Below are 25,878 nucleotides of genomic sequence, written 5' to 3'. Positions count from 1 at the left end.
GTTGGGAAGGATGAATTCTAGATGAAAAAGGCAACATTTTTAACCACTATTGAAGATTCGATTCAATGAAGGTTACGGTATAACAGCATATAAATCCTGAACTGAAAACAATACAGCACCTCAAAAATCATATTTTCCTATTATACACCATCTACATCAATTCTATCTCTACAAATGATTCAATGTATATAATATATATATATATATATATTTTTACAGCAGCAATGTCTGCTTATAATGGATTCTACACTGGATTTTTCTGAGCTTCCATATTCCTGACCTCATGTTTGCTTCCTCTTTTTCATTCATCCAACTCTTGATGACGATTGATTGGAGGCTCAAGTTTGCATGGTGGGGTTGGTGAAGGAAAGGTATATGTTCTTTCAAGGAATTCCTCTGGTTAGCATCAGCCAAACAAGCAGCGAATCACCACAAACTTCAGAGGCGACGAGGTGGAGATGGCGCCAAGTCCTGCAGCTTTGAGTACTCTGCGATAAGTGAAACATGTAATCATACACTCGATCCATACTTAAGCTTCCATGAAATCTTGTCCCCTTTGTCCCATTGTCTCAGCCTTTTTATCCATTTTTAAAATGAGAAGAACACAAGAAAAAACGAAATCAGAAGATTTTGTTCTGGTGCTACTGAATTCCTGTTGACAGAGATGAACAAATTGAGTTCAATCATACCTCAGATGGGTTTGAGTTACCCCAGTCACGGCAAATTTAATAGAGGGGCACAATTTAGTGGAGAGACAGGCCAGTAGTTTTTCTTAGGAATGAGACCACGGGTGAAGAAATCTTCATACTGAGGAGCATTATCAGAGCAAGAGAATTACATGATAGAATATATTTCAAGCTCACAGCCAAGCGAAGCCTTCAGCATAGATCTTGTACCTGCATAAAGAAAATGATATGTTAAATGCATAATATTACTAACATGAGAGAGTGTCTAAAGATTGGCTTTCCAACAAAAGAAAATGGTCAATTGGCCAGCAATGATAACTTCAAATTTCTATTCTGTAGCTACTTTCAATAACAAGGAAAAAAAGAAACTTTAAAATGAAACAATGCAAAATGAAGATCACTCACCGATTCTTACACTGGTTCGATGTTTGGACTTCTCAAATCCATCTTTTGCTTCTTCAGTCCAATTCTGTATTGCACAATAAGAAGCATCCAGAACATGAATTTGTATAAGTATACGAAATTACCTTCAAGATGTGAAACTAATACATATACAAGAAGGAAATCCAAGTTCCAATTCAAACCTGACGCATAATTTGCGCTCCCCAGCGCTCAGTGTCATTGCATTTTAGTAACTCTACACGCAGAGGAGAAGCAACATCTGGATTTCCCTTCCAGTAAGCAAGGGGAAACTTCTGTGACCAATTTTTAGCATGGGAACCTACTTTAATGTCCGGGAACTCCTCACTCCAGGGTCGTAAATTTGTCTCTGGCCGCACCAAATGACATCCAGTAAATCATTCACGCAGCAATAATACCCAATCAATGTAAAGAGTAAATATATAAGTTCCCCCTTAAGTGAATATATAATAAAAGCATAATACTAAATCACATTGATTCCATTCCCAAATGCATTTACTATATTACAATTTGCCAGTTTAAATTCTGTTCTCAACAATCAAATTGAAAACAGGTAGCTCATGTAATGCAGCATTGAAGATTATTTTGACATGAAACGTACTACCAGAATCAACCAAAACATATAAATAATAATAGCAAAGTCTTTACTTACCAACCCCAAAACGACCAATCAGGAAATGGGATATCAAAACTTCTTTGATTTGTACAATACCGAAACAATGGCAGAGGCAACGGCCCATTTGTCGTTCTATCAATAACAGGCTTGTCCATGCAATCAAACATGATATCAACGTCAGGCACCATCCAGGGTACCTTTTAAGCATCTGCAACAATCCCCATATTGTGAACATGGCTCTGCTCTGTACACAATCATAATAAAGATCCACAAACAATCTCCCACCAACAATCACTACTCTAAAAGCAGCTAATTTCTTCGCTTCCATTAGTGTGGTCATGTTTATCCCGGTCTTGGCCCACGGCTCCAGATCATGTGGATCCAACGAAAGAATTGCGGGCAATTCTCCACCGTTTAGAGGAGTCAAACGGAGCGGTGTTTGCCATTGAGATAACGAGGAACAAGAGAGATACGAACAGTGTAACACTTTGTACGCGCGGGAGCGTGGTGAAGTGTCTCTGTGTAATTCTTTGGGGGAAATAAATGCCATGGTGTTGGTCTAAGTTGTCTCCAGCCAAAGTTTTTATCCGTGTAGCGAAGTCATCAACCTGTTTGATACAATTCGTCAGTAGATCTGAATACCAAATAAAATGAAGTAAACCCTTCTATTCTTCTAGTTTTACCTTGTAGAGGAAGAACACAGCACTGAGAGAGAAGATGGATAACAAAACGAGGAGAGGGAGAAGATAAGAGGAGAGCGAATAGAGTTTCTGGAAGAAAGGAGGCCCATGGGGATGGTAAAGTTTTCGAGGCGAGGGTTTTTGTTTGGAGCATTATGTAAAGTTGGGTGCTGTTTAAAAATGGTGTGCACTTTGTTGTGTTTCTTTAACAGAGACATTTTCGGGTATATTTTTGTCTTGGTGTCTCTGCTTTGGTTGTCCAGGACCTCCAGGTGGGGCACAACGCATGATTTTCTCAGAATGAATGTGGTATTTTTTAAGATATCGTCCATTTGTGTGCGTGTCACACTGTGAAAATTAACTATTTCTGATTGATTTGCTCCAGCTACGATGCACTGTTTTCGTTTTGACCCATTTGGGTTTGCTTTCTACTTTCATTTTTGTTCGTTAAAACTTTGACAGGCTTTTCTGTTCACCTGGTTTTAACAGGTTTCAGCCTTTCAGGGAAAAACTATTGCGACGGGCACAAGGATTACAGTGAATTAACTACAATTATTATTTTGTTTTACCTAAAAAAAACCAACTCGGAGGTTTGATGTCTAAGGAATTAACTCTTGATAAAATAACAAAAGATTTTTGAAGCTTCTGATTTACCAGAGATGGCTACGGGAGACTTTCAGGGTGTTGATTAAAAAAAAAAAAAAAAAAAAAAAACCTTTTTCTATGAAAAGCTGACGTGTTACTAAGTGGGCCGGACTCGTTCATAGTAGTATACAAAATATTTGTTGTTAAGTGAACAGATTAAAGAAGCATTTGTCTAAGCTTATGAGCTGGTTAAACTTGCTTATAAGTTCTAAAATTAAGCTGACTTATTTGTTTTAATTTTTTTAAGCTTAAAACTACAAAAAAATATAGTTGGGGGAGTTACTTTTTTTTTTTTTTGCTTATAAGCACTTTGCTTATAAGCTAGTTTGACCAAGTATATTACCACATTATCCTTATTTAATTTTAAAATTTCTAGTATACTATTGTTTAATGTTTACCTTTTTTAGTAATTTTATAATAAATGTACTTGTGAGCCACATTTTACCAAACAGTCATTACTTATCAGTCACTTATAGTACTTTACCCAAACACGTAATTGCTTAAAATTTCAATGCTTATAAGTTAATTTTAGCTTATAAGCAATTGTTGCTTATGCTAATTTTCATAAGCTCAGACAACACCCTCTAAGTAGAACGAAAGGTCATTCTAAGGGTGCGTTTGGCTTATTATTTTTATCTATATTTTTAACCCTATTTTTTAAATATGTTTGGCACGTTTTTTTTCAAAATATTACTCTAGTTTTTTAATATATTGAGACCTTATAGATATTAATTTCATTAAATACCCCAAAAAAAGTTTAAAAACTAACAAAAACACCCCCCCCGACCAATACCTGCCAGATTCTGGCAACCATCACTGGTGATAGCCAAAATCTCACAATAGTCACACAGTCACCGGAAATAGCCGGTAATGGCCAGATCTGGCCTTTTTCGGCTAGATCCAACTGGATCTAGCCGAAAAAGCCAGATCTGCAGTCAACAACGGCCAAAGAAATGGCCATCGTTGACTGTCACGACGGCCATATCTTTGGCCGTCGGCCGTCGTTTCAGCCGCCTTTTCCTGCCGTCGCAGCACACAACAGTTCATAGATTTGGCCTTTTCCGTCAAATCCGTGATGGATCTGACCGGAAAAGGCCATAACGACGCTTTTGGTACAGATCTGACCGGTCTATGTCGTAACGAAAATTTCCGGTCAGATTCCGACGGTGATGCCGGAATCTGGCACTGCAAGTGATGGGGGTGTTTTTGTTATTTTATATATTAGGGTCTTTAATTAAATTAGTAATCTAAGGCTTTTTCATAATTTTTTAAAGTTTATCTCATAATACTCCCCTATCCACAACCCAATACTATCCCCAAAATCCTATCTAAAATAATAAACCAAACGTACCCTAAATTTTCTGTTGTTAAAGTTTGATGTGTGAATTCCAATGCTATATAGCTAAATTTACAAGATTTTCATGGGAAATAGGAAATTATGCATGAAAGTCAGATTCAACCCCAAAAAAGTCATAGTGTTCTAACTGTTGATTAGTTTAGTATTTTTTGGAGAATCTCGTAATCAACTAGCACTCAAGCAATGATTTTATAAGAGTGTCAATCTTCCTACTCAATAAGGCATTTGAGCGAAGAGTTAGACCCAACTCTAACAATGTATCAGAACAGCCCATTTGAGCTGAGTGATTGACCAACCATGGCTGTCAAACTACTCCATTTCATAGTAAGTGAATCATATGGGTTTGACTGAGAGAAAGTATAAAATCATATATCATAAGCACGCTTAAGCAATGGGTTTATAAGAGTGACAATTCTCTACTTTGTTATTTTAGGTGAAAAGTTAGGCCACTCCATCAGTATTATTTATATCACATCATGATCTTCATAACCACAAACGTCCACAAACAATAACTGCTGCAGAATATAGTAGTCCTTGAACTGGAAGCGGATGGGACATGATACCATTTGAGATCACTTTTAATTTATTCGAACTCTTCAATGCATCTATGGTTCCATGTAAAATCACCACAAAAGAAGAAAAAAAATGTACACAGAGGAACTCCCCTGTTTCGGTTCATGGGTGATTTCTTGTTCTGTCATTTTCTGTTTTCCATTTACGTTTGAATATTCTTCTTAGTGGTTAACTCAAACCCTTATGAACAAATAATTTTCATGTAACCTATTGCAATCACAGCTCTCTACCAACAAAATTCTAAGGGTGCAATACACAGTGTTAGTGACCATTAAATTTACAGCTTTCACCAACTGAAAGCATCTGCACAATTACTCAAACCGGCTGGCTGCTTAAACTGTAAATATCTTGCGCACTTTCTTCATCTCCTTCGACATATGGGACATGTTCCAGCCTCTTCTGCAATCCTGCAGAGTTCATTTGTATTAGATTTCTAAGTTAAACTGATTTCCGTAAAGTAAGAGGACTAGATGCAACATTTAATAATAAGGTTGGTGGTTCATTTACCTTGTTCCACATGTAAACAGGCGGCACAGTGTCCACTGGAAAAAGAAGCAGTCTCTTGGAGAATCACAACAAATGACACAAAGACGCCTGGGATTGCTTTTGTTTTCCCTCATTTAACAGAGTCCTTCAAGAGCATTTACTGCTAGCCATTCTCCAAATCTCATCATCATGTGACACAGAATCGTAAGATGAACCCAGCTGGAGAGATCGTCATCTTTGTTTGAAAGCAATGGTGCCCGATCCGGTCCCATATCTCCAGCTTGAATTCCTGTTCCATTTCCACTGGTAGACTCAACGGCTAAAAATAGACCAAAAACTGAGGATGGTCATCACACCTACAAGTACGATTGAAAGGCAAAAATGTAAAGATGGAGACATTTTCTTTCTGATTCCATGAAAATGAGTTGAAGGGAAACAAGAATAACTGATCCGACAAAATATGCGACCATCGGGGTCCATATGAGAGTTTGACAGACCAAGTATCACTGGAACCCTGAACAACATAATACATCCAAACTCACATACAAAAACATAGAGAACTTGAATTGTAGGTCAACATTGACCAACTATGAGAACCAGGAAATCTGGATAAAATCCTTGAAAGCTATAGAAAGCATTGAAGTGGCAAAAAGTTAACAACATATTTATCTTTTTACCTGTGTCGGACCTGGAGATGTAAGGACAGCAGCATTTGCCCCTAGAAGAGGAAGTGTTAAACACACGAACGGCTGCCCTGAGCACTGTAATAAGCCGTATTTGTTTATATGAAGGCACTAATTGTGAAATTCAATTGTACCTGTACAAGGCAAATTTACATGGGAATAATTGTCTAATGATGTGAAGTTGTCAACATTTCTGTAAAATATGTCTCAAGTACAAGATTATAACAACAAATTAAAATGCTCTATGTTTATCACACAACCCATTTACTTTCATTGGAAAAGGCTACAGGTAGCACAAGAATCAATTGAGTGCTGATGGGAAAGTGCAACTCAAATTTTAATTCCCTATTACTGCTGCTGCAGCTCCCTGGCCATTGTTCTCTATCATATTTCAAAAGAAGATGGCAAGGTTCAAAAAAACTGTAACAGGATTATTTAAGCCAAATCAAAGGCAAATGCGGGTGCATTTTAGTTTCAAGTGGACAACCCGTCCACACTGGCAGAGCCCAGATATAATGGGGCTCAATTGTCTAGCTAAGGTGATGAAATCATTAAAAGTTGATAAAATCATACTACAAGAGTATAAAAGAAAAATGTTGAGAATTACCTCCACTTCTGAGAGTTCAGTTACCCACACAATATAATAAGTAGAAGACTCAGAAATTTCTTGCTGGATCTTACCACTTCCTGTGAAGTAAAAGCACCAGGTTAGAGCAATATAATCTATCATGAAGTGAAAAAAAAACATATTTAACATATAAATTTTACCTATATAATATCCCAAGACAAAGTTGTATTAGGATATGATGGTCGTCAATCCACTCTTCAAGGCTTTCACTCCTGCAAATTTAGGCAAAACGTTAGAGAAAATAGGAATAAATTGAAAACAGTACTTTTTTTGGCACCAATAGTTTTCTTTTTTCTCATTTCACAAGTCGTGCAAGACGGAATGGTAAGCAGTCCTACAATTCCAGTCAAATTAGTGATTTACAGGTAGATTACTTAATACTGTATAAAATGCCTCTAAAAGGGTAAAAAAAAAAAAAAAACTAATTTATTATGATCTTAGTTAGCTGAAGAATTAAAACTGTTCCTGCAACTTCTTGCAAGTCATAAATGTTGCAAGCACAGATTCTTGACACCATTGATATACAACATGTAAGAAGTAGTTGATTAAAGGAATGAGACAGCAAATTATAATTTCCAAAGCTTCTAATTGTTGGACAGAAATATTTACCTTTGCAATTACAAGGGATAAAGTGAGGAACTTGGAGATATTACTCTGTATGAGATAACCACATCAGACCCCTCGTTAAGGTAGATAAACCACTCCTATAAACAAGAAGAAAATACAGTTTCACCCCATTATCGAAGCAAGTTCCTAGAATTTACTGAAAAATAAGTTAAAAGCAGTAAATATAGCAGTGGTTAGATTGTGCCTTGTGCAAATCAACTTGAACTACAGCATTGTGTCTCAGTCCAGGTAATTTCAACATCCAAGGGAGGAGGTTTGTGAAACCATATAGCATTAATGACCCGAATTTTGCTGGTCTAGTTCTTCAACCTGTTTGAAGCAAAAACAGTGTTAAAGCACAGCCATGGCACAATGAGAATGAGTTGAAACAACAAATGCTCAAACCACCTTGATTGATTGAACAAATATTGAATTAGTTCGTATGAGGCGCGAGTAATTAGGGCCCAATTTAAATCCACAGAGCCAAAGATACCAAGAATCATAGTCATGGAAGCTGCTGGTAATAATGTTGAAATCAAAACCAAAAGAACTAAATAAATTAAACTCAGTAGAAACAAGCACCCAGAAGAGTTTCAATAAGAAATGAAAAGAAAGAAACGAACCGAAGAACCAGAAGGTGACAAGTACAACAAAGCAAGACCAAACATCATCTCTCATGCCACTGCGTCAACATGAAATTGAGCTATTGACATGATACGACGCAGTAGAAGACTATTGTTGTGTTGTTGTTGCTGTTGTTGGGGTTTTCACATTGGTCTTCTTGAAGTTGGAAGTAGCGATGGAAGAGAAAGAAGAAGAAGGGACAGAGTCATGTTGGCTTTGGCTTTGACTTTGAATATGGCTATGGTGGCCATGTCCATTTGATGATTCTTGTTCCATAATCTGGTGAACAAAATTTAGGAATGAAAAAGTTTAAAAATAAAAGAAATTTTTAGAGTTTCCTTTTCTTCTTCTTTTTTTGGGGACAATGTAGAGTTTGGTGGGAATCAGCCATTGTTGAGTCAGAGGCGGTGGTGGAGACTCAACTAGCAGTCTTCTCTTGTTCTTAATTTATTTTTTCCCGCGACTGGTAGTTATGTGGAAGGCTGATCGTTTGTTGTAGCCTGAAGGTCTTTTAATTTTCACTTTCCCACATATCTTTACAAATGTTATCAAAATATTAAAGGAATGGACAAATATACCCCTTACCAGAATTTGGATTATATTGTAGAAATCTTGAAGAAGGGTATTGTTTTTGTCTAATCTGTAAAAGCAGCCCCTTGAAGAAATCCTTAACTAACTAATCTTGGAGTTCCACGATGGGTCTTGGGGAATACTTAAATAATTAATTACACATTCTAAGTTGTAATGTACCTAATAATACTTCCTTAATTTAATTGAGTAGCATCTTTCTTTGTCACTAACAATAATTATCAATCACTATTAACAAACAATTTAAGGTTATTGGGTACAATGTTTTAATAACCGACCTAGGGTGGAACCCGGCAAAGTGGTTGAGTCTCAGATTGATCGGTTGAATTGATCCGACAAGCGGGTCAGATCGGTGACATCAACATGTCTAGAGGTTTGAAATCTAGCAAACATACCCCTAAGAAATTACCATTAGTTCCTACAAGTTTGAAATCTAGCAAACATACCCCTGTGATTTGGTCAAATGCAAATTGTTGGTTGACTGCTTGGAGATGACGACACACCAAATGCAAATCCCACTCATCCTTTGAGCCATTCCCTAGCAAATATGCCCAACATCTAGCAGAAATCAAACAAATTTTTGCAAAAAACACCACCATGTCTGTCGCGTGGAACTAACAACCCAAGCCAAACAGGCCTTTTTTCGACGTCAACAACCGCCCCCCTCACCACTAAAACACTCCCCTCAGCCTCCTGACCAAAACCCATCTCCCCCTCCTCCCCCCCCCCCCTCCTCGCCCTGTTTGCCCCGTCAATTGCCGACAACAATATGCTGTTGTGGCCACCCAACTTTTGCCTTTTCTAATAGTTTCACTCATCGAAAATCACCTTTGTCTCCACCTTTCGACTCACCGATGCTTTCTCTCCAAAACCCCCCAACAACCTCGCCATCGTTTGTTCCCCGATCGCCGCCCTCCTCTATAGGGTTTGCTTCTTTGTGAATTTGGGGTTTTAAACAATAGACAGGGGTGACTTAGTCCAGAGAAGGTCGCAGGTCCCAGTTCGACCGGTAGAAGTGGCTAGGCCAGGCCAGGTTTTCAAACAGTCATTAGGTAATACCTAAACATTTATTGAACATATTAACAATACATCTATTAACATCATATATATATCTACATATAATTGTTGTTCTTGATTATCTTAATAAATATGAACTTATTCAATTAATACCTGAAGTAAATGCATTGGCTACTAGGGATGTTTAAAAGAACCGATTGGAACCAGAACCGGGAACCAAGACTAATATAAAATAAAATTAAAAAGTATGAGGGTTAATAAACATTTTTGTAGAAAAAGTAACGTGAATACATTTATATTTATATTTCATAACATTTAAAGTAAGTTGGTTTGACTTTTGAGAATCTACCTTTACAAACTAATGGAGTTTGTAATTTTGAATTCACAACGCATGATTTCTCAGAATGAATGTGGTAATTTTTAAGATATCGTGCATTTGTGTGCGTGTCACACTGTGAAAATTAACTATTTCTGATTGATTTGCTCCAGCTACGATGCACTGTTTTCGTTTTGACCCATTTGGGTTTGCTTTCTAGCTTTCATTTTTGTTCGTTAAAAACTTTGACAGGCTTTTCTGTTCACCTGGTTTTAACAGGTTTCAGCCTTTCAGAAAAACTTTTGCGACGGCACAACTGTATTACAGTGAATTAACTACAATTATTATTTTGTTTTAACTAAAAAAACCAACTCGAAGGTTTGATGTCTGAGATTAACTCTTGATAATAACAAAAGAGAATTTTCAAGCTTCTGAGTTAACAGAGATGGCTACGGGACTTTCAGGGTGTTGATTAAAAAAAAAAAAAAAAAAAACCTTTTCTATGAAAAGCTGACGTGTATATTAAGTTGGCCGGACTCGTTCATAGTATATACAAAATATTTGTTGTTAAGTGAACAGCAGTAAGTAGAACGAAAGCCCTTCTAATTGTTCTGTTTTAAAGTTTGATGTGAATTCCAATGCTATATAGCTAAATTTAAACAAGATTTTCATGGGAAATAGGAAATTATGCATGAAAGTCAGATTCAAACCCCAAAAAGGTCAATAATGTCTCACTCGGTGGTTGATTATGTTAGTATTTGTTGGGAGACTCGTACTTAGGCAGACTCAAGCTAATGGGTTTTTAAGAGTGATCAATTCTCCTATTCAATAGGTATTTTGAGTGAAGAGTTAGACCCAACTATAACAGTGGTATCAGAATCATCCTATTTGAGTTGAGTGATAACCAGTATGGACTGTCAAACTACCTCCATTCATAAGTAAGTGAATCATATGGGTTTGACTGTGAGAGAAAGTATTAAAAATCCCATATCAATTAGCACGCTTAAGCTAATGGGTTTATAAGAGTGAACAATCCTCCAATTAATCAAGCATTTTAGGTCAAAAGTTAGGCCAACTCCATCGTATTATTTAATATCACATCATGATCTTCATAACCAACACTGTCCCACAACAATAACTGCTGCAAATATAGTAGTCCTTGAACTGGAAGCGGATGGGACATGATACCCATTTGAGATCACTTTTAATTTATTCCGAACTCTTCAATGCATCTATGGTTACATGTAAAATCACCACACAAAAGAAGAAAAAAAAATTACACAGAGGAACTCCCCTGTTGTCGTTCATGGGTGATTTCTTGTTCTGTCATTTTCTGTTTTCCATTTACTTGAATATTCTTTCTTAGTGTTAACTCAAACCCTTATGAACAAATAATTTTCATGTAACCTATTGCAATCCCAGCTCTCTACCAACAAAATTCTAAGGGTGCAATACACAGTGTTAGTGGACCATTAAATTTACAGCTTCACCAACTGAAAGCATCTGCACAATATACTCAAACCGGCTGGCTGCTTAAACTGTAAATACTTCCGCACTTCTTCATCTCTCCTTCGACTATGGGACATGTTCCAGCCTCTTCTGCAATCCTGCAGAGTTCATTTGTATTAGATTTCTAAGTTAAAACTGATTTCCGTAAAGTAAGAGGACTAGATGCAACATTTTAATAATAGTTGTGTGATTCATTTACCTGTTCCACATGTAAAAACGGCGGCACGTGTCCACATGGAAGAAGAAGCGTCTCTTGGAGAATCACAACAAATCACACAAAGACGCCTGGGATGCTTTGTTTTCCCCTTCATTTAACAGAGTCCTTCAAGAGCATTTACTGCTAGCCATTCATCCAAATCTTCATCATCATGTGACACAGAATCGTAAGATGAACCCCAGCTGGAGAGATCGTCATCTTTGTTTGAAAGCAATGGTGCCCGATCCGGTCCCATTCTCCAGCTTGAATTCCTGTTCCATTCCACCTGGTAGACTCACAGGCTAAAGAATCTAAGACCAACAACATGAGATGGTCATCACCCCTACATACGCATTGAAAGGCAACAAATGTAAAGATGAGACATTTTTCTTTCTGATTCCATGAAAGAGTTGAAGGGAAACAAGAATAACCTGATCCGACAAAATATGCGATCCATCGGGGTCCATATGAGAGTTTGACAGACCATTATCACTGGAACCCTAAACAACATAATCATCCAAAACTCACATACAAAAACATAGAGAACTTGAATTGTAGGTCAACATTGACCACGATGAGAACCAGGAAATCGAGTGGATAAAATCCTTGAACAGCTATAGGAAAGCATTGAGTGGCAAAAAGTTAACAAATATTTATCTTTTTACCTGTGTCGGACCTGGAGATGTAAGACAGCACATTTGCCCCTAGAAGGAAGTGTTAAACTACACGAACGGCTGCCCGGTGAGCACTTGTAATAAGCCTTAGTCGTTTATAGATGAAGGCACTAATTGTGAAATTCAATTGTACCTGTACAGCAAATTTACATGGGAATAAATTGTCTAATGATGTGAAGTTGTCAACATTTCTGTAAATATATTCTCAAGTACAAGATTATAACAACAAATTAAATGCTCTATGTTTATCACAAACACCCCATTTACTTTCATTGGAAAGGCTACAGGTAGCACAAGAATCAATTGAGTGCTGATGGAAAGTGCAACTCAAAATTTTAATTCCCTATTACTGCTGCAGCTCCCTGGCCATTGTTCTCTATCAATATTTCAAACGAGAGTGGCAAGGTTCAAAAAACGTAACAGGATTATTTTGTAGCCAAATCAATAGGCAATGCGGGTGCATTTTAGTTTCAAGTGACAACCCTGTCACACTGGCAGAGCCCGATATAATGGGACTTCATTGTCTAGCTAAGGTGATGAAATCATTAAAAGTTGATAAAATCATACTACAAGAGTATAAAATGAAAATGTTTGAGAATTACCTCCACTCCTGAGAGTTCAAGTTACCCACAGCAATATAATAAGTAGAAGACTCAGAAATTTCTTGCTGGATCTTACCACTTCCTGTGAAGTAAAAGCATCCGGTTAGAGCAATAAATCTATCATGAAGTGAAAAAAAAAACTATTTTAACATATAAATTTTACCATCTATAATATCCCAAGACAAAGTTGTTTAGGATATGATGGGTCGTCATCCACTCTTCAAGGCTTTCACTTCCTGCAAATTTAGAAAAACGTTAAGAGAAAATAGAATAAATTGAAAACAGATTCCTCTTTTGGCACCAATAGTTTTCTTTTCCTCATTTCACAGCATGCAAGACGGAATGGTAAGCAGTCCTACAATCCAGTCATAACTATAGATTTACAGGTAGATTATTTTAATTACTGTATAAAATGCCTCTAAAAGGGTAAAAAGAAAATAAACTAATTTATTTATATCTTAGTTACTGAAGAATTAGTAAACTGTTCCTGCAACTTCTTGCAAGCCATAAAATGTTGCAAGCACAGATCTTGACACCATTGATATACAACCATGTAAGAAGGTAGTTGATTAAAGGAATGAGACACAAATTAAATTTCCAAAACTTCTAATTGTTGGACAAGAAATTATTTACCTTTGGCAATTACAAGGGATAAGGGTGAGAACTTGGAGATTACTCTGTATGAGATAACACATCAGACCCCTCTTAAGGTATAACCACTCCTAACAAGAAGAAAATACAGTTCCACCCATTAATCGAAGCAAAGTTCCTAGAATTTACTGAAAAATAAGTAAAGCAGTAAATATAGCAAGTGGGTTGGATATGTGCCTTGTCAAATCAACTTGAACTCAAGCATTGTGAGTCTCAGTCCAGTAATTTCAACATCCAAGGGAGGAGGTTTTGAAACCCATATAGCATTAATGACCCAGAATTTTGCTGTCTAGTTCTTCAACCTTGTATGAAGCAAAAACAAGTGTTAAAAGCACAGCCATGGCACAATGTAATGAGTTGAACGACAAATGCTCAAAACCACCTTGATTGATTGAACAAATATTGAATTAGTTTCGTAGAGGCGCGAGTAATTAGGCCCAATTTAAATCCACAAGCCAAAGATACCAAGAATCAAGTCATGAAAGCTGCTGGTAATAGATGTTGAAATCAAAACCAAAAGAAAAAACAATTAAATTTAAAATTAAACCTCAGTAGAAACAAGCACCCAGAAAGAGTTTCAATAAGAAAATGAAAAGAAAAGAAACGAACCGAAGAACCAGAAGGTACAAGTACACAAGGCAAGACCAAACTCATCTCTCATGCCACTGCGTTCAACATTTGAAATTGAGCTATTGACATGATACGACGCGTAGAAACGTAGTAGAAGACTGTTTTTTTTTGTGCTGTTTGTGGGGGTTCATCATGTCTTCTTGACTGTGAGTGTCGAGGATAGAACTCCTGACCTCATTGATTGCTTCCTCTTTTTCATTCATCCAACTCTTGATGACAGATTGATTGGAAGGCTCAAGTTTGCATGGTGGGGTTGGTGAAGGAAAGGTATATGTTCTTTCAAGGAACTTCCTCTGGTTAGCATCAGCCAAACAAAGCAGCGAATCAACACAAACTTCGAGAGCAGACGATGGTGGAGATGGTGCCAAGTCCTGCAGCTTTGAGTACTCTGCGATAAGGTGAAACATGTAATCATACACTCGATCCATACTTAAGCTTTCCATGAAATCTTGTCCTCTTTGTCCCATTGTCTCAGCCTGTTTATCCATTTTTAAAATGAGAAGAAACAAAAGAAAAAACAGAAATCAGAAGATTTTGTTCTAGTGCTACTGAATTCCTGTTGACAGAGATGAACAAAATTGAGTTCAATCATACCTCAGATGGGTTTGAGTTACCCCAGTCAACGGCAAATTTAATAGAGGGGCACAAATTAGTAGGAGAGACAGGCCAGTAGTTTTTCTTAGGAATGAGACCACGGGTGAAGAAATCTTCATACTGAGGAGCAATTATCAGAGCAAGAGAATTACATGATAGAATATATTTCAAGCTCACAGACCAAGCGAAGCCTTCAGCATAGATCTTGTACCTGCATAAAGAAAATGATATGTTAAATGCATAATATTATACTAACATGAGAGAGTGTCATAAAGATTGGCTTTTTCCAACAAAAGAAAATGGTCAATTGGCCAGCAAATGACAACTTCAAATTTCTATTCTGTAAGCTACTTTCAATAACCGAGGAAAACAAGAAAACTTTAAAATGAAACAACTTAGTTGATGTTGATAAAACTTGTTATTTAAACATGACAATGCAAAATGAAGATCACTCACCGATTCTTACACTGGTTCGATAGTTTGGACTTCTCAAATCCATCTTTTGCTTCTTCAGTCCAATTCTGTATTGCACAATAAGAAGCATCCAGAACATGAATTTGTATAAGTATACGAAATTACCTTCAAGATGTGAAACTAATACATATACAAGAAGGAAATCCAAGTTCCAATTCAAACCTGACGCATAATTTGCGCTCCCCAGCGCTCAGTGTCATTGCATTTTAGTAACTCTAAACGCAGAGGAGAAGCAACATCTGGATTTCCCTTCCAGTAAGCAAGGGGAAACTTCTGTGACCAATTTTTAGCATGGGAACCTACTTTAATGTCCGGGAACTCCTCACTCCAGGGTCGTAAATTTGTCTCTGGCCTGCACCAAATGACATCCAGGTAAATCATTCACGCAGGCAATAATACCCAATCAATGTAAAGAGTAAATATATAAGTTCCCCCGCTAAGTGAATATAATAGTAAAAGCATAATACTAAATCACATTGATTCCATTCCCAAATGCATTTACTATATTACAATTTGCCAGTTTAAATTCTGTTCTCAACAATCAAATTGAAAACATGTAGCTCATGTAATGCAGCATTGAAGAATTATTTTGACATGAAACGTACTACCAGAATCAAACCAAAACAATAATAAATAAAAATAGCAAAGTCTTTACTTACCAACCCCAAAACGACCAATCAGGAAATGGGATATCAAAACTTCTTTGATTTGTACAATACCGAAACAATGGCAGAGGCAACGGCCCATTTGTCGTTCTATCAATAACAGGCTTGTCCATGCAATCAAACATGATATCAACGTCAGGCACCATCCCAGGGTACCTTTTAAGCATCTGCAACAATCCCCATATTGTGAACATGGCTCTGCTCTGTACACAATCATAATAAAGATCCACAAACAATCTCCCACCAACAATCACAACTCTAAAAGCAGCTAATTTCTTCGCTTCCATTATGTGGGTCATGTTTATCCCAGTCTTGGCCCACGGCTCCAGATCATGGTGGATCCAACGAAAGAATTGCGGGCAATTCTCCACCGGTTTAGAGGAGTCAAAACGGAGCGGTGTTTGCCATTGAGATAACGAGGAACAAGAGAGATACGAACAGTGTAACACTTTGTACGCGCGGGAGCGTGGTGAAGTGTCTTTGTGTAATTCTTTTGGGGGAAATAAATGCCATGGCGTTGGGTCTAAGTTGTCTCCAGCCAAAGTTTTTATCCGTGTAGCGAAGTCATCAACCTGTTTGATACAATTCGTCAGTAGATCTGAATACCAAATAAAAATGAAGTAAACCCTTCTATTCTTCTAGTTTTACCTTGTAGAGGAAGAACACAGCACTGAGAGAGAAGATGGATAACAAAACGAGGAGAGGGAGAAGATAAGAGGGAGAGCGAATAGAGTTTCTGGAAGAAAGGAGGCCCATGGGGATGGTAAAGTTTTCGAGGAGAGGGTTTTTGTTTGGAGCATTATGTAAAGTTGGGTGCTGTTTAAAAATGGTGTGCACTTTGTTGTGTTTCTTTAACAGAGACATTTTCGGGTATAATTTTGTCTTGGTGTCTCTGCTTTGGTTGTCCAGGACCTCCAGGTGGGGCACAACGCATGATTTTCTCAGAATGAATGTGGTAATTTTTTAAGATATCGTCCATTTGTGTGCGTGTCACACTGTGAAAATTAACTATTTCTGATTGATTTGCTCCAGCTACGATGCACTGTTTTCGTTTTGACCCATTTGGGTTTGCTTTCTAACTTTCATTTTTGTTCGTTAAAAACTTTGACAGGCTTTTCTGTTCACCTGGTTTTAACAGGTTTCAGCCTTTCAGGGGAAAAACTATTGCGACGGGCACAACTGTATTACAGTGAATTAACTACAATTATTATTTTGTTTTACCTAAAAAAAACCAACTCGGAGGTTTGATGTCTAAGGAATTAACTCTTGATAAAATAACAAAAAGAGAATTTTCAAGCTTCTGAGTTAACAGAGATGGCTACGGGAGACTTTCAGGGTGTTGATTAAAAAAAAAAAAAAAAAAACCTTTTTCTATGAAAAGCTGACGTGTATATTAAGTTGGCCGGACTCGTTCATAGTAGTATACAAAATATTTGTTGTTAAGTGAACAGCAGTAAGTAAGAACGAAAGGCCCTTCTAAATTGTTCTGTTGTTAAAGTTTGATGTGTGAATTCCAATGCTATATAGCTAAATTTAAACAAGATTTTCATGGGAAATAGGAAATTATGCATGAAAGTCAGATTCAAACCCCAAAAAAGTCAATAGTGTTCAAACTGTTTGATTAGTTTAGTATTTGTTGGAGAACTCGTACGATTAGGCAGACTCAAGCTAATGGGTTTTTAAGAGTGATCAATTCTCCTATTCAATAAGGTATTTTGAGTGAAGAGTTAGACCCAACTATAACAAGTGGTATCAGAATCAGTCCTATTTGAGTTGAGTGATTAACCAGTAGTGGACTGTCAAACTACCTCCATTCATAAGTAAGTGAATCATATGGGTTTGACTGTGAGAGAAAGTATTAAAAATCCCATATCAATTAAGCACGCTTAAGCTAATGGGTTTATAAGAGTGAACAATCCTCCAAATTAATCAAGCATTTTAGGTCAAAAGTTAGGCCAACTCCATCAGTATTATTTAATATCACATCATGATCTTCATAACCAACAACTGTCCACAAACAATAACTGCTGCAGAATATAGTAGTCCTTGAACTGGAAGCGGATGGGACATGATACCCATTTGAGATCACTTTTAATTTATTCTGAACTCTTCAATGCATCTATGGTCACATGTAAAATCACCACACAAAAGAAGAAAAAAAAAATGTACACAGAGGAACTCCCCTGTTTCGGTTCATGGGTGATTTCTTGTTCTGTCATTTTCTGTTTTCCATTTACGTTTGAATATTTCTTTCTTAGTGGTTAACTCAAACCCTTATGAACAAATAATTTTCATGTAACCTATTGCAATCACAGCTCTCTACCAACAAAATTCTAAGGGTGCAATACACAGTGTTAGTGGACCATTAAATTTACAGCTTTCACCAACTGAAAGCATCTGCACAATATACTCAAACCGGCTGGCTGCTTAAACTGTAAATATCTTCCGCACTTTCTTCATCTTCCTTCGACATATGGGACATGTTCCAGCCTCTTCTGCAATCCTGCAGAGTTCATTTGTATTAGATTTCTAAGTTAAAACTGATTTCCGTAAAGTAAGAGGACTAGATGCAACATTTTAATAATAAGGTTGGTGATTCATTTACCTTGTTCCACATGTAAAACAGGCGGCACAGTGTCCACATGGAAGAAAGAAGCAGTCTCTTGGAGAATCACAACAAATCACACAAAGACGCCTGGGATTGCTTTTGTTTTCCCCTTCATTTAACAGAGTTCCTTCAAGAGCATTTACTGCTAGCCATTCATCCAAATCTTCATCATCATGTGACACAGAATCGTAAGATGAACCCCAGCTGGAGAGATCGTCATCTTTGTTTGAAAGCAATGGTGCCCGATCCGGTCCCATATCTCCAGCTTGAATTCCTGTTCCATTTCCACTGGTAGACTCAAACAGGCTAAAGAATCTAAAGGCCAATAACATGAGGATGGTCATCACACCTACAAGTACAAATTGAAAGGCAAAAAATGTAAAGATGGAGACATTTTTCTTTCTGATTCCATGAAAATGAGTTGAAGGGAAACAAGAATAACCTGATCCGACAAAATATGCGATCCATCGGGGTCCATATGAGAGTTTGACAGACCAAGTATCACTGGAACCCTAAAACAACCATAATACATCCAAAACTCACATACAAAAATCATAGAGAACTTGAATTGTAGGTCAACATTGACCAACATATGAGAACCAGGAAATCTATGGGATAAATTCCTTGAACAGCTATAGGAAAGCATTGAAGTGGCAAAAAGTTAACAAATATTTATCTTTTTACCTGTGTCGGACCTGGAGATGTAAGGACAGCAGCATTTGCCCCTAGAAGAGGAAGTGTTAAACTACACGAACGGCTGCCCAATGAGCACTTGTAATAAGCCGTAGTCGTATTATAGATGAAGGCACTAATTGTGAAATTCAATTGTACCTGTACAAGGCAAATTTACATGGGAATAAATTGTCTAATGATGTGAAGTTGTCAACATTTCTGTAAATATAGTCTCAAGTACAAGATTATAACAACAAATTAAAATGCTCTATGTTTATCACAAACACCCATTTACTTTCATTGGAAAAGGCTACAGGTAGCACAAGAATCAATTGAGTGCTGATAGGAAAGTGCAACTCAAAATTTTAATTCCCTATTACTGCTGGCAACTCCCTGGCCATTGTTCTCTATCAATATTTCAAAACGAAGATGGGCAAGGTTCAAAAAACTGTAACAGGATTATTTATGTAGCCAAATCAATAGGCAAATGCGGGTGCATTTTAGTTTCAAGTGGGCAACCCCGCCACACTGGCAGAGCCCAGATAATTAATGGGGCTTCAATTGTCTAGCTAAGGTGATGAAATCATTAAAAGTTGATAAAATCATACTACAAGAGTATAAAATGAAAATGTTTGAGAATTACCTCCACTTCCTGAGAGTTCAAGTTACCCACAGCAATATAATAAGTAGAAGACTCAGAAATTTCTTGCTGGATCTTACCACTTCCTGTGAAGTAAAAGCACCCAGGTTAGAGCAATATAATCTATCATGAAGTGAAAAAAAAAACATATTTTAACATATAAATTTTACCATCTATAATATCCCAAGACAAAGTTGTATTAGGATATGATGGGTCGTCAATCCACTCTTCAAGGCTTTCACTGCCTGCAAATTTAGGCAAACGTTAGAGAAAATAGGAATAAATTGAAAACAGGTTACTTTTTTGGCACCAAGTAGTTTTCTTTTTTCTCATTTCACAATCGTGCAAGACGGAATGGTAAGCAGTCCTACAATTCCAGTCATAACTAGTAGATTTACAGGTAGATTAGTTTAATTACTGTATAAAATTGCCTCTAAAAGGGTAAAAAAAAAAAAAAAAAACTAATTTATTTATGATCTCAGTTAGCTGAAGAATTAATAAACTGTTCCTGCAACTTCTTGCAAGCCATAAAATGTTGCAAGCACAGATTCTTGACACCATTGATATACAACCATGTAAGAAGGTAGTTGATTAAAGGAATGAGACAGCAAATTATAATTTCCAAAAGCTTCTAATTGTTGGACAAGAAATTATTTACCTTTGGCAATTACAAGGGATAAAGGTGAGGAACTTGGAGATATTACTCTGTATGAGATAACCACATCAGACCCCTCGTTAAGGTAATATAACCACTCCTATAAACAAGAAGAAAATACAGTTTCACCCCATTAATCGAAGCAAAGTTCCTAGAATTTACTGAAAAATAAGTAAAAGCAGTAAATATAGCAAGTGGGTTGGATATGTGCCTTGTGCAAATCAACTTGAACTACAGCATTGTGAGTCTCAGTCCAGGTAATTTCAACATCCAAGGGAGGAGGTTTGTGAAACCCATATAGCATTAATGACCCAGAATTTTGCTGGTCTAGTTCTTCAACCTGTTATGAAGCAAAAACAAGTGTTAAAAGCACAGCCATGGCACAATGTGAATGAGTTGAACAACAAATGCTTCAAAACCACCTTGATTGATTGAACAAATATTGAATTAGTTCGTATGAGGCGCGAGTAATTAGGTCCCAATTGTAAATCCACAGAGCCAAAGATACCAAGAATCATAGTCATGGAAGCTGCTGGTAATAAATGTTGAAATCAAAACCAAAAGAAAAACAAATTAAATTTAAAATTAAACCTCAGTAGAAACAAGCACCCAGAAAGAGTTTCAATAAGAAAATGAAAAGAAAAGAAACGAACCGAAGAACCAGAAGGTGACAAGTACAACAAAGCAAGACCAAACATCATCTCTCATGCCACTGCGTTCAACATTTGAAATTGAGCTATTGACATGATACGACGCAGTAGAAGACTGTTGTTGTTGTTGTTGTTGCTGTTGTTGGGGTTCATCATTGTCTTCTTGAAGTTGTGAAGTAGCGATGGAAGAGAAAGAAGAAGAAGGGACAGAGTCATGTTGGCTTTGGCTTTGACTTTGAATATGGCTATGGTGGCCATGTCCATTTGATGATTCTTGTTCCATAATCTGGTGAACAAAATTTAGGAATGAAAAAGTTTAACAATAAAAGAAATTTTTAGAGTTTCCTTTTCTTCTTCTTTTTTTGGGGACAATGTAGAGTTTGGTGGGAATCAGCCATTGTTGAGTCAGAGGCGGTGGTGGAGACTCAACTAGCAGTCTTCTCTTGTTCTTATTTTATTTTTTCCCGCGACTGGTAGTTATGTGGAAGGCTGATAGTTTGTTGAAGCCTGAAGGTCTTTTAATTTTCACTTTCCCACATATCTTTACAAATGTTATCAAAATATTAAAGGAATGGACAAATATACCCCTTACCAGAGTTTGGATTATATTGTAGAAATCTTGAAGAAGGGTATTGTTTTTGTCTAATCTGTAAAAGCAGCCCCTTGAAGAAATCCTTAACTAACTAATCTTGGAGTTCCACGATGGGTCTTGGGGAATACTTAAATAATTAATTACACATTCTAAGTTGTAATGTACCTAATAATACTTCCTTAATTTAATTGAGTAGCATCTTTCTTTGTCACTAACAATAATTATCAATCACTATTAATAAACAATTTAAGGTTATTGGGTACAATGTTTTAATAACCGACCTAGGGTGGAACCCGGCAAAGTGGTTGAGTCTCAGATTGATCGGTTGAATTGATCCGACAAGCGGGTCAGATCGGTGACATCAACATGTCTAGAGGTTTGAAATCTAGCAAACATACCCCTAAGAAATTACCATTAGTTCCTACAAGTTTGAAATCTAGCAAACATACCCCTGTGATTTGGTCAAATGCAAATTGTTGGTTGACTGCTTGGAGATGACGACACACCAAATGCAAATCCCACTCATCCTTTGAGCCATTCCCTAGCAAATATGCCCAACATCTAGCAGAAATCAAACAAATTTTTGCAAAAAACACCACCATGTCTGTCGCGTGGAACTAACAACCCAAGCCAAACAGGCCTTTTTTCGACGTCAACAACCGCCCCCCTCACCACTAAAACACTCCCCTCAGCCTCCTGACCAAAACCCATCTCCCCCTCCTCCCCCCCCCCCCTCCTCGCCCTGTTTGCCCCGTCAATTGCCGACAACAATATGCTGTTGTGGCCACCCAACTTTTGCCTTTTCTAATAGTTTCACTCATCGAAAATCACCTTTGTCTCCACCTTTCGACTCACCGATGCTTTCTCTCCAAAACCCCCCAACAACCTCGCCATCGTTTGTTCCCCGATCGCCGCCCTCCTCTATAGGGTTTGCTTCTTTGTGAATTTGGGGTTTTAAACAATAGACAGGGGTGACTTAGTCCAGAGAAGGTCGCAGGTCCCAGTTCGACCGGTAGAAGTGGCTAGGCCAGGCCAGGTTTTCAAACAGTCATTAGGTAATACCTAAACATTTATTGAACATATTAACAATACATCTATTAACATCATATATATATCTACATATAATTGTTGTTCTTGATTATCTTAATAAATATGAACTTATTCAATTAATACCTGAAGTAAATGCATTGGCTACTAGGGATGTTTAAAAGAACCGATTGGAACCAGAACCGGGAACCAAGACTAATATAAAATAAAATTAAAAAGTATGAGGGTTAATAAACATTTTTGTAGAAAAAGTAACGTGAATACATTTATATTTATATTTCATAACATTTAAAGTAAGTTGGTTTGACTTTTGAGAATCTACCTTTACAAACTAATGGAGTTTGTAATTTTGAATTTGTAATTTATAATTTTATTTTTGTTAACAAGTGTTAGGTGGGGGGGTATTGTAAGTTTCTAAGAGTTTTTTTTCCATTTTAAAAACTTTTGGAGGGTCATTGTAATTTTATAGGTATCCAGAACTGGAACCGTTGTTACAAGTTCTAGTTTTGGGTACTCAAGAATCGGAACCATCGGTTCCGGTTTCGGTTCCAAATTTCAAAGAACCATCAGTTTCGATTTCAATTCCGATTCCTTAAAAAAATTCAAGGTACCCAGAACCAAACACCCCTATTGGCTACACCCAAGTATCAGCCACAACGGCAGCGTATCACCAGAATAAGTTGAATAACCCACTACCCACACGTGCTCAGCCAATAGCGTCCCAGCAAAACACCCAACAAGCCACGCGGCACAAAACTAGTGGACGATGATTCAACCAGCGAGTTCGTCCTTCGCTATATAAAAGTACACTTCGTAGCCGAACGACGAAGATACTGAAGAGGCAAGTAAGAGATCCAATGGCTTTAACAAAGCTGATTTCACTCACACTTCTAGGGACTCTAGTCCTGTTGGGCACCTTCACTTCAATTCAGGTTTGTGTTGATCTTTTTGTTTTATTGTCAGATCGAGATTGATTCCTGATTCAATTTGATGAAAATAAAGCGATTACGCGAAGTGGGTGTTGTTAATTATGTCTGATCTGTGGAAATTTAACTTCTTTTTTGTGGGGTTTCAGGCAAAGAAGGCAGATTTGAAAGAAATTACACACAAAGTTTACTTTGATGTCGAGATTGCCGGAAAACCTGCTGGTATGCTTTACTTTTTCAATATCACTGTAAATTTCATATTGTGATATGGAAAATAGATTGTTTTTTAATGTAAAAAGCTTGATTATATAAGAATGGTATTGATCTGGTTTAATTGAATTTTTCCCTGAAAAGTTGTTGTTTATCAGTAAAAATGTTTGTTCTCAGGTCGTATCGTCATGGGTCTCTTTGGGAAGGCAGTTCCTAAAACTGCAGGTATAGTTGTGTATATTACATAGAAAATTGTGGAATTTCTTGGCTTCCTTTATGTTTGAGTGTTATTGACGGCATCATTCTTTTTTCTGCAGAAAATTTCAGAGCACTGTGCACAGGTAAAGTATTGATCCTAGCTTTCTCTTAAACATTGGTACTCAAATCAATTATCAAAAGCATGATATCTTGTTACTTAAATCAATGTCGAGAACTCGAGATGCAATGAGCCCTCCTTCACATTCCATTAGAGCATTCACGATATTCTATCGTTCGAACTGTTATTCATAAGTATTTCATGGAACCATTGGGTGCAAGGCAGTCTTGGACAAGTCCAATCACCACATCTTATTGATGCATCTTTATCATTTCAGGGGAGAAAGGTGTTGGAAAGAGTGGAAAACCTCTCCATTACAAGGGAAGTGGATTCCACAGGATTATTCCCAGCTTTATGATCCAAGGAGGTGATTTTACTCATGGAACTGGAGTAGGCGGAGAATCAATTTATGGAGATAAGTTTGCTGATGAAAACTTCAAGCTAAAGCACACTGGACCAGGTATATGATAGATATCCCTATTCTTTTGAATGAATGCTATATTTTCCTGAAGCATGATTCGAGCAAACATTGCTTTGTATTTCTGTAAACAGGGCTTTTGTCAATGGCAAATGCTGGTCGGGACACAAATGGTTCACAATTCTTCATCACGACCGTCACAACTAGCTGGTAAGTAACTGCATGCGTGAGAAAGCGATGGAAAAACCTATAATCTAGGGATTCCTTTTGCCATTATATTATCTAGTGATTTAGTTTATTTTAATCATGTCAGAATCGGGGAATTTTAATTTTTTTCCGAAATTTTTTTAGTCCACTAAGACATATAGCCTTCAACATAGTAGTTGCCATGGGTTTACTAATTGATGTATAGGGAGGGAAACAACAGCTATGATTTGCATGTAGAGATATCAAGCCTTAGATTGTCTTGGACTGATCTCCGAGATTATTTACAGGTTGGATGGCAGACATGTTGTATTCGGGAAGGTGCTATCAGGAATGGATGTTGTTTACAAGATGGAAGCTGAAGGGACCCAAGGCGGCGAACCAAAGAGCAGAGTCGTAATTGCTGACAGCGGTGAACTTCCTCTGTAATTCCCATATTTTCTGAACCCTAATTAAGATGGTGATAGTTTTCGCTTTCCTTTTTATTTCTCTAAGAGACGTTTAGAAATGTAATAGGTTGTGTTTTCCCAGCATATTTCTTATATCTAAACCAGGCTCGGTTAACATTCTACTAAGAAAACCTTCAGAAACATCACTCTCCAGCCCTAAAGTCCTCCATAACCTAAACACCATTGTAAATACAAATTTCAATTTCAATAACTGAGGTATTCAAGCATAATTATCAGTCGAGTCTACCTAATTCTCAAGACCACAGAATATCTTACAAATCCAATGAACACAGTAAAACTCAAACGCAAGGCTCATAGGTATAATAAACCCCCGTGACTAAAGGTTTGTCATCCGACCACGAGTTCCCCTAATTCTCAAGACCATGGAATACCTTACATATCTAATGAATACAGTAAAACTCAAACACAAGATCCATAGCTATAACAAACCCCAGTGGCACTCTTTCGCTTTTTTACGATATCCATTTTAATTTTTGGTGGAATCTGCCTTTTACATAAGTATCTTTGAATTAAATAACATATCATATCATATTTCCACGAACAGTGGACC

General features: G+C 37.2%; 3 protein-coding genes and 1 pseudogene across 4 annotated transcripts; 1 reads left to right on the top strand and 3 right to left on the bottom strand.

The window, feature by feature from the left end:
- Window positions 1-172: 172 nt before the first annotated feature.
- Window positions 173-16,725, bottom strand: LOC116129442 (O-glucosyltransferase rumi-like). Its single transcript, XM_031415176.1, has 7 exons — window positions 16,569-16,725; window positions 15,915-16,492; window positions 15,418-15,607; window positions 15,238-15,302; window positions 14,782-14,992; window positions 14,361-14,663; window positions 173-280 (listed from the first exon to the last, which is right to left on the bottom strand). Exons 1-7 carry the CDS (start codon window positions 16,674-16,676, stop codon window positions 245-247), a joined length of 1,491 nt encoding a protein of 496 aa, XP_031271036.1. The 5' UTR covers window positions 16,677-16,725; the 3' UTR covers window positions 173-244.
- LOC116129482 lies at window positions 384-5,761 on the bottom strand (annotated as a pseudogene).
- Window positions 16,726-17,996: 1,271 nt separating the features above from the next.
- Window positions 17,997-21,541, bottom strand: LOC116129443 (E3 ubiquitin-protein ligase APD2-like). 2 transcript variants are annotated; one of them, XM_031415177.1, is made up of 10 exons: window positions 21,149-21,541; window positions 20,918-21,027; window positions 20,707-20,835; window positions 20,499-20,595; window positions 20,011-20,085; window positions 19,844-19,926; window positions 19,213-19,359; window positions 18,971-19,040; window positions 18,526-18,877; window positions 17,997-18,423 (listed from the first exon to the last, which is right to left on the bottom strand). In XM_031415177.1, exons 1-10 carry the CDS (start codon window positions 21,426-21,428, stop codon window positions 18,348-18,350), a joined length of 1,419 nt encoding a protein of 472 aa, XP_031271037.1. In that variant the 5' UTR covers window positions 21,429-21,541; the 3' UTR covers window positions 17,997-18,347. The 2 variants fall into 2 exon arrangements, with proteins under 2 accessions (XP_031271037.1, XP_031271038.1); XM_031415178.1 differs by having other exon boundaries at window positions 20,918-21,024; window positions 21,149-21,540.
- Window positions 21,542-23,578: 2,037 nt separating this feature from the next.
- LOC116129445 (peptidyl-prolyl cis-trans isomerase CYP19-4) lies at window positions 23,579-25,309 on the top strand. Its single transcript, XM_031415179.1, has 7 exons — window positions 23,579-23,716; window positions 23,860-23,932; window positions 24,098-24,145; window positions 24,238-24,261; window positions 24,514-24,696; window positions 24,789-24,864; window positions 25,149-25,309. The coding sequence occupies exons 1-7, from the start codon at window positions 23,642-23,644 to the stop codon at window positions 25,285-25,287; spliced, it is 618 nt and encodes a 205-aa protein (XP_031271039.1). The 5' UTR covers window positions 23,579-23,641; the 3' UTR covers window positions 25,288-25,309.
- The last annotated feature ends 569 nt before the right edge of the window (window positions 25,310-25,878 follow it).

Source organism: Pistacia vera, unplaced genomic scaffold (assembly GCF_008641045.1).
Source record: "Pistacia vera cultivar Batoury unplaced genomic scaffold, PisVer_v2 Contig212, whole genome shotgun sequence".
NCBI classification, from domain to species: Eukaryota; Viridiplantae; Streptophyta; class Magnoliopsida; order Sapindales; family Anacardiaceae; genus Pistacia; species Pistacia vera.
This window is presented reverse-complemented; position numbering and strand designations above follow the sequence as displayed.

What these genes read in the sequence shown, in the direction of transcription:
- LOC116129442 (XM_031415176.1), bottom strand. Translation starts at nt 16,676, where the DNA reads ATGGGCCTCCTTTCTTCCAGAAACTCTATTCGCTCTCCCTCTTATCTT. An exon ending in GAGCGCAAATTATGCGTCAG is followed by an intron (nt 15,303 to 15,417) that starts GTTTGAATTGGA and finishes TGTGCAATACAG; the next exon opens with AATTGGACTGAAGAAGCAAA. An exon ending in TCGAACCAGTGTAAGAATCG is followed by an intron (nt 14,993 to 15,237) that starts GTGAGTGATCTT and finishes TTCTTTATGCAG; the next exon opens with GTACAAGATCTATGCTGAAG.
- LOC116129443 (XM_031415177.1), bottom strand. Translation starts at nt 21,428, where the DNA reads ATGGAACAAGAATCATCAAATGGACATGGCCACCATAGCCATATTCAA. An exon ending in TTCAAGTTGATTTGCACAAG is followed by an intron (nt 20,596 to 20,706) that starts GCACATATCCAA and finishes TCTTGTTTATAG; the next exon opens with GAGTGGTTATATTACCTTAA. An exon ending in TGAACTCTCAGGAAGTGGAG is followed by an intron (nt 19,360 to 19,843) that starts GTAATTCTCAAA and finishes TGCCTTGTACAG; the next exon opens with GTACAATTGAATTTCACAAT.
- LOC116129445 (XM_031415179.1), top strand. Translation starts at nt 23,642, where the DNA reads ATGGCTTTAACAAAGCTGATTTCACTCACACTTCTAGGGACTCTAGTC. An exon ending in GCACCTTCACTTCAATTCAG is followed by an intron (nt 23,717 to 23,859) that starts GTTTGTGTTGAT and finishes GTGGGGTTTCAG; the next exon opens with GCAAAGAAGGCAGATTTGAA. An exon ending in ACGACCGTCACAACTAGCTG is followed by an intron (nt 24,865 to 25,148) that starts GTAAGTAACTGC and finishes GATTATTTACAG; the next exon opens with GTTGGATGGCAGACATGTTG.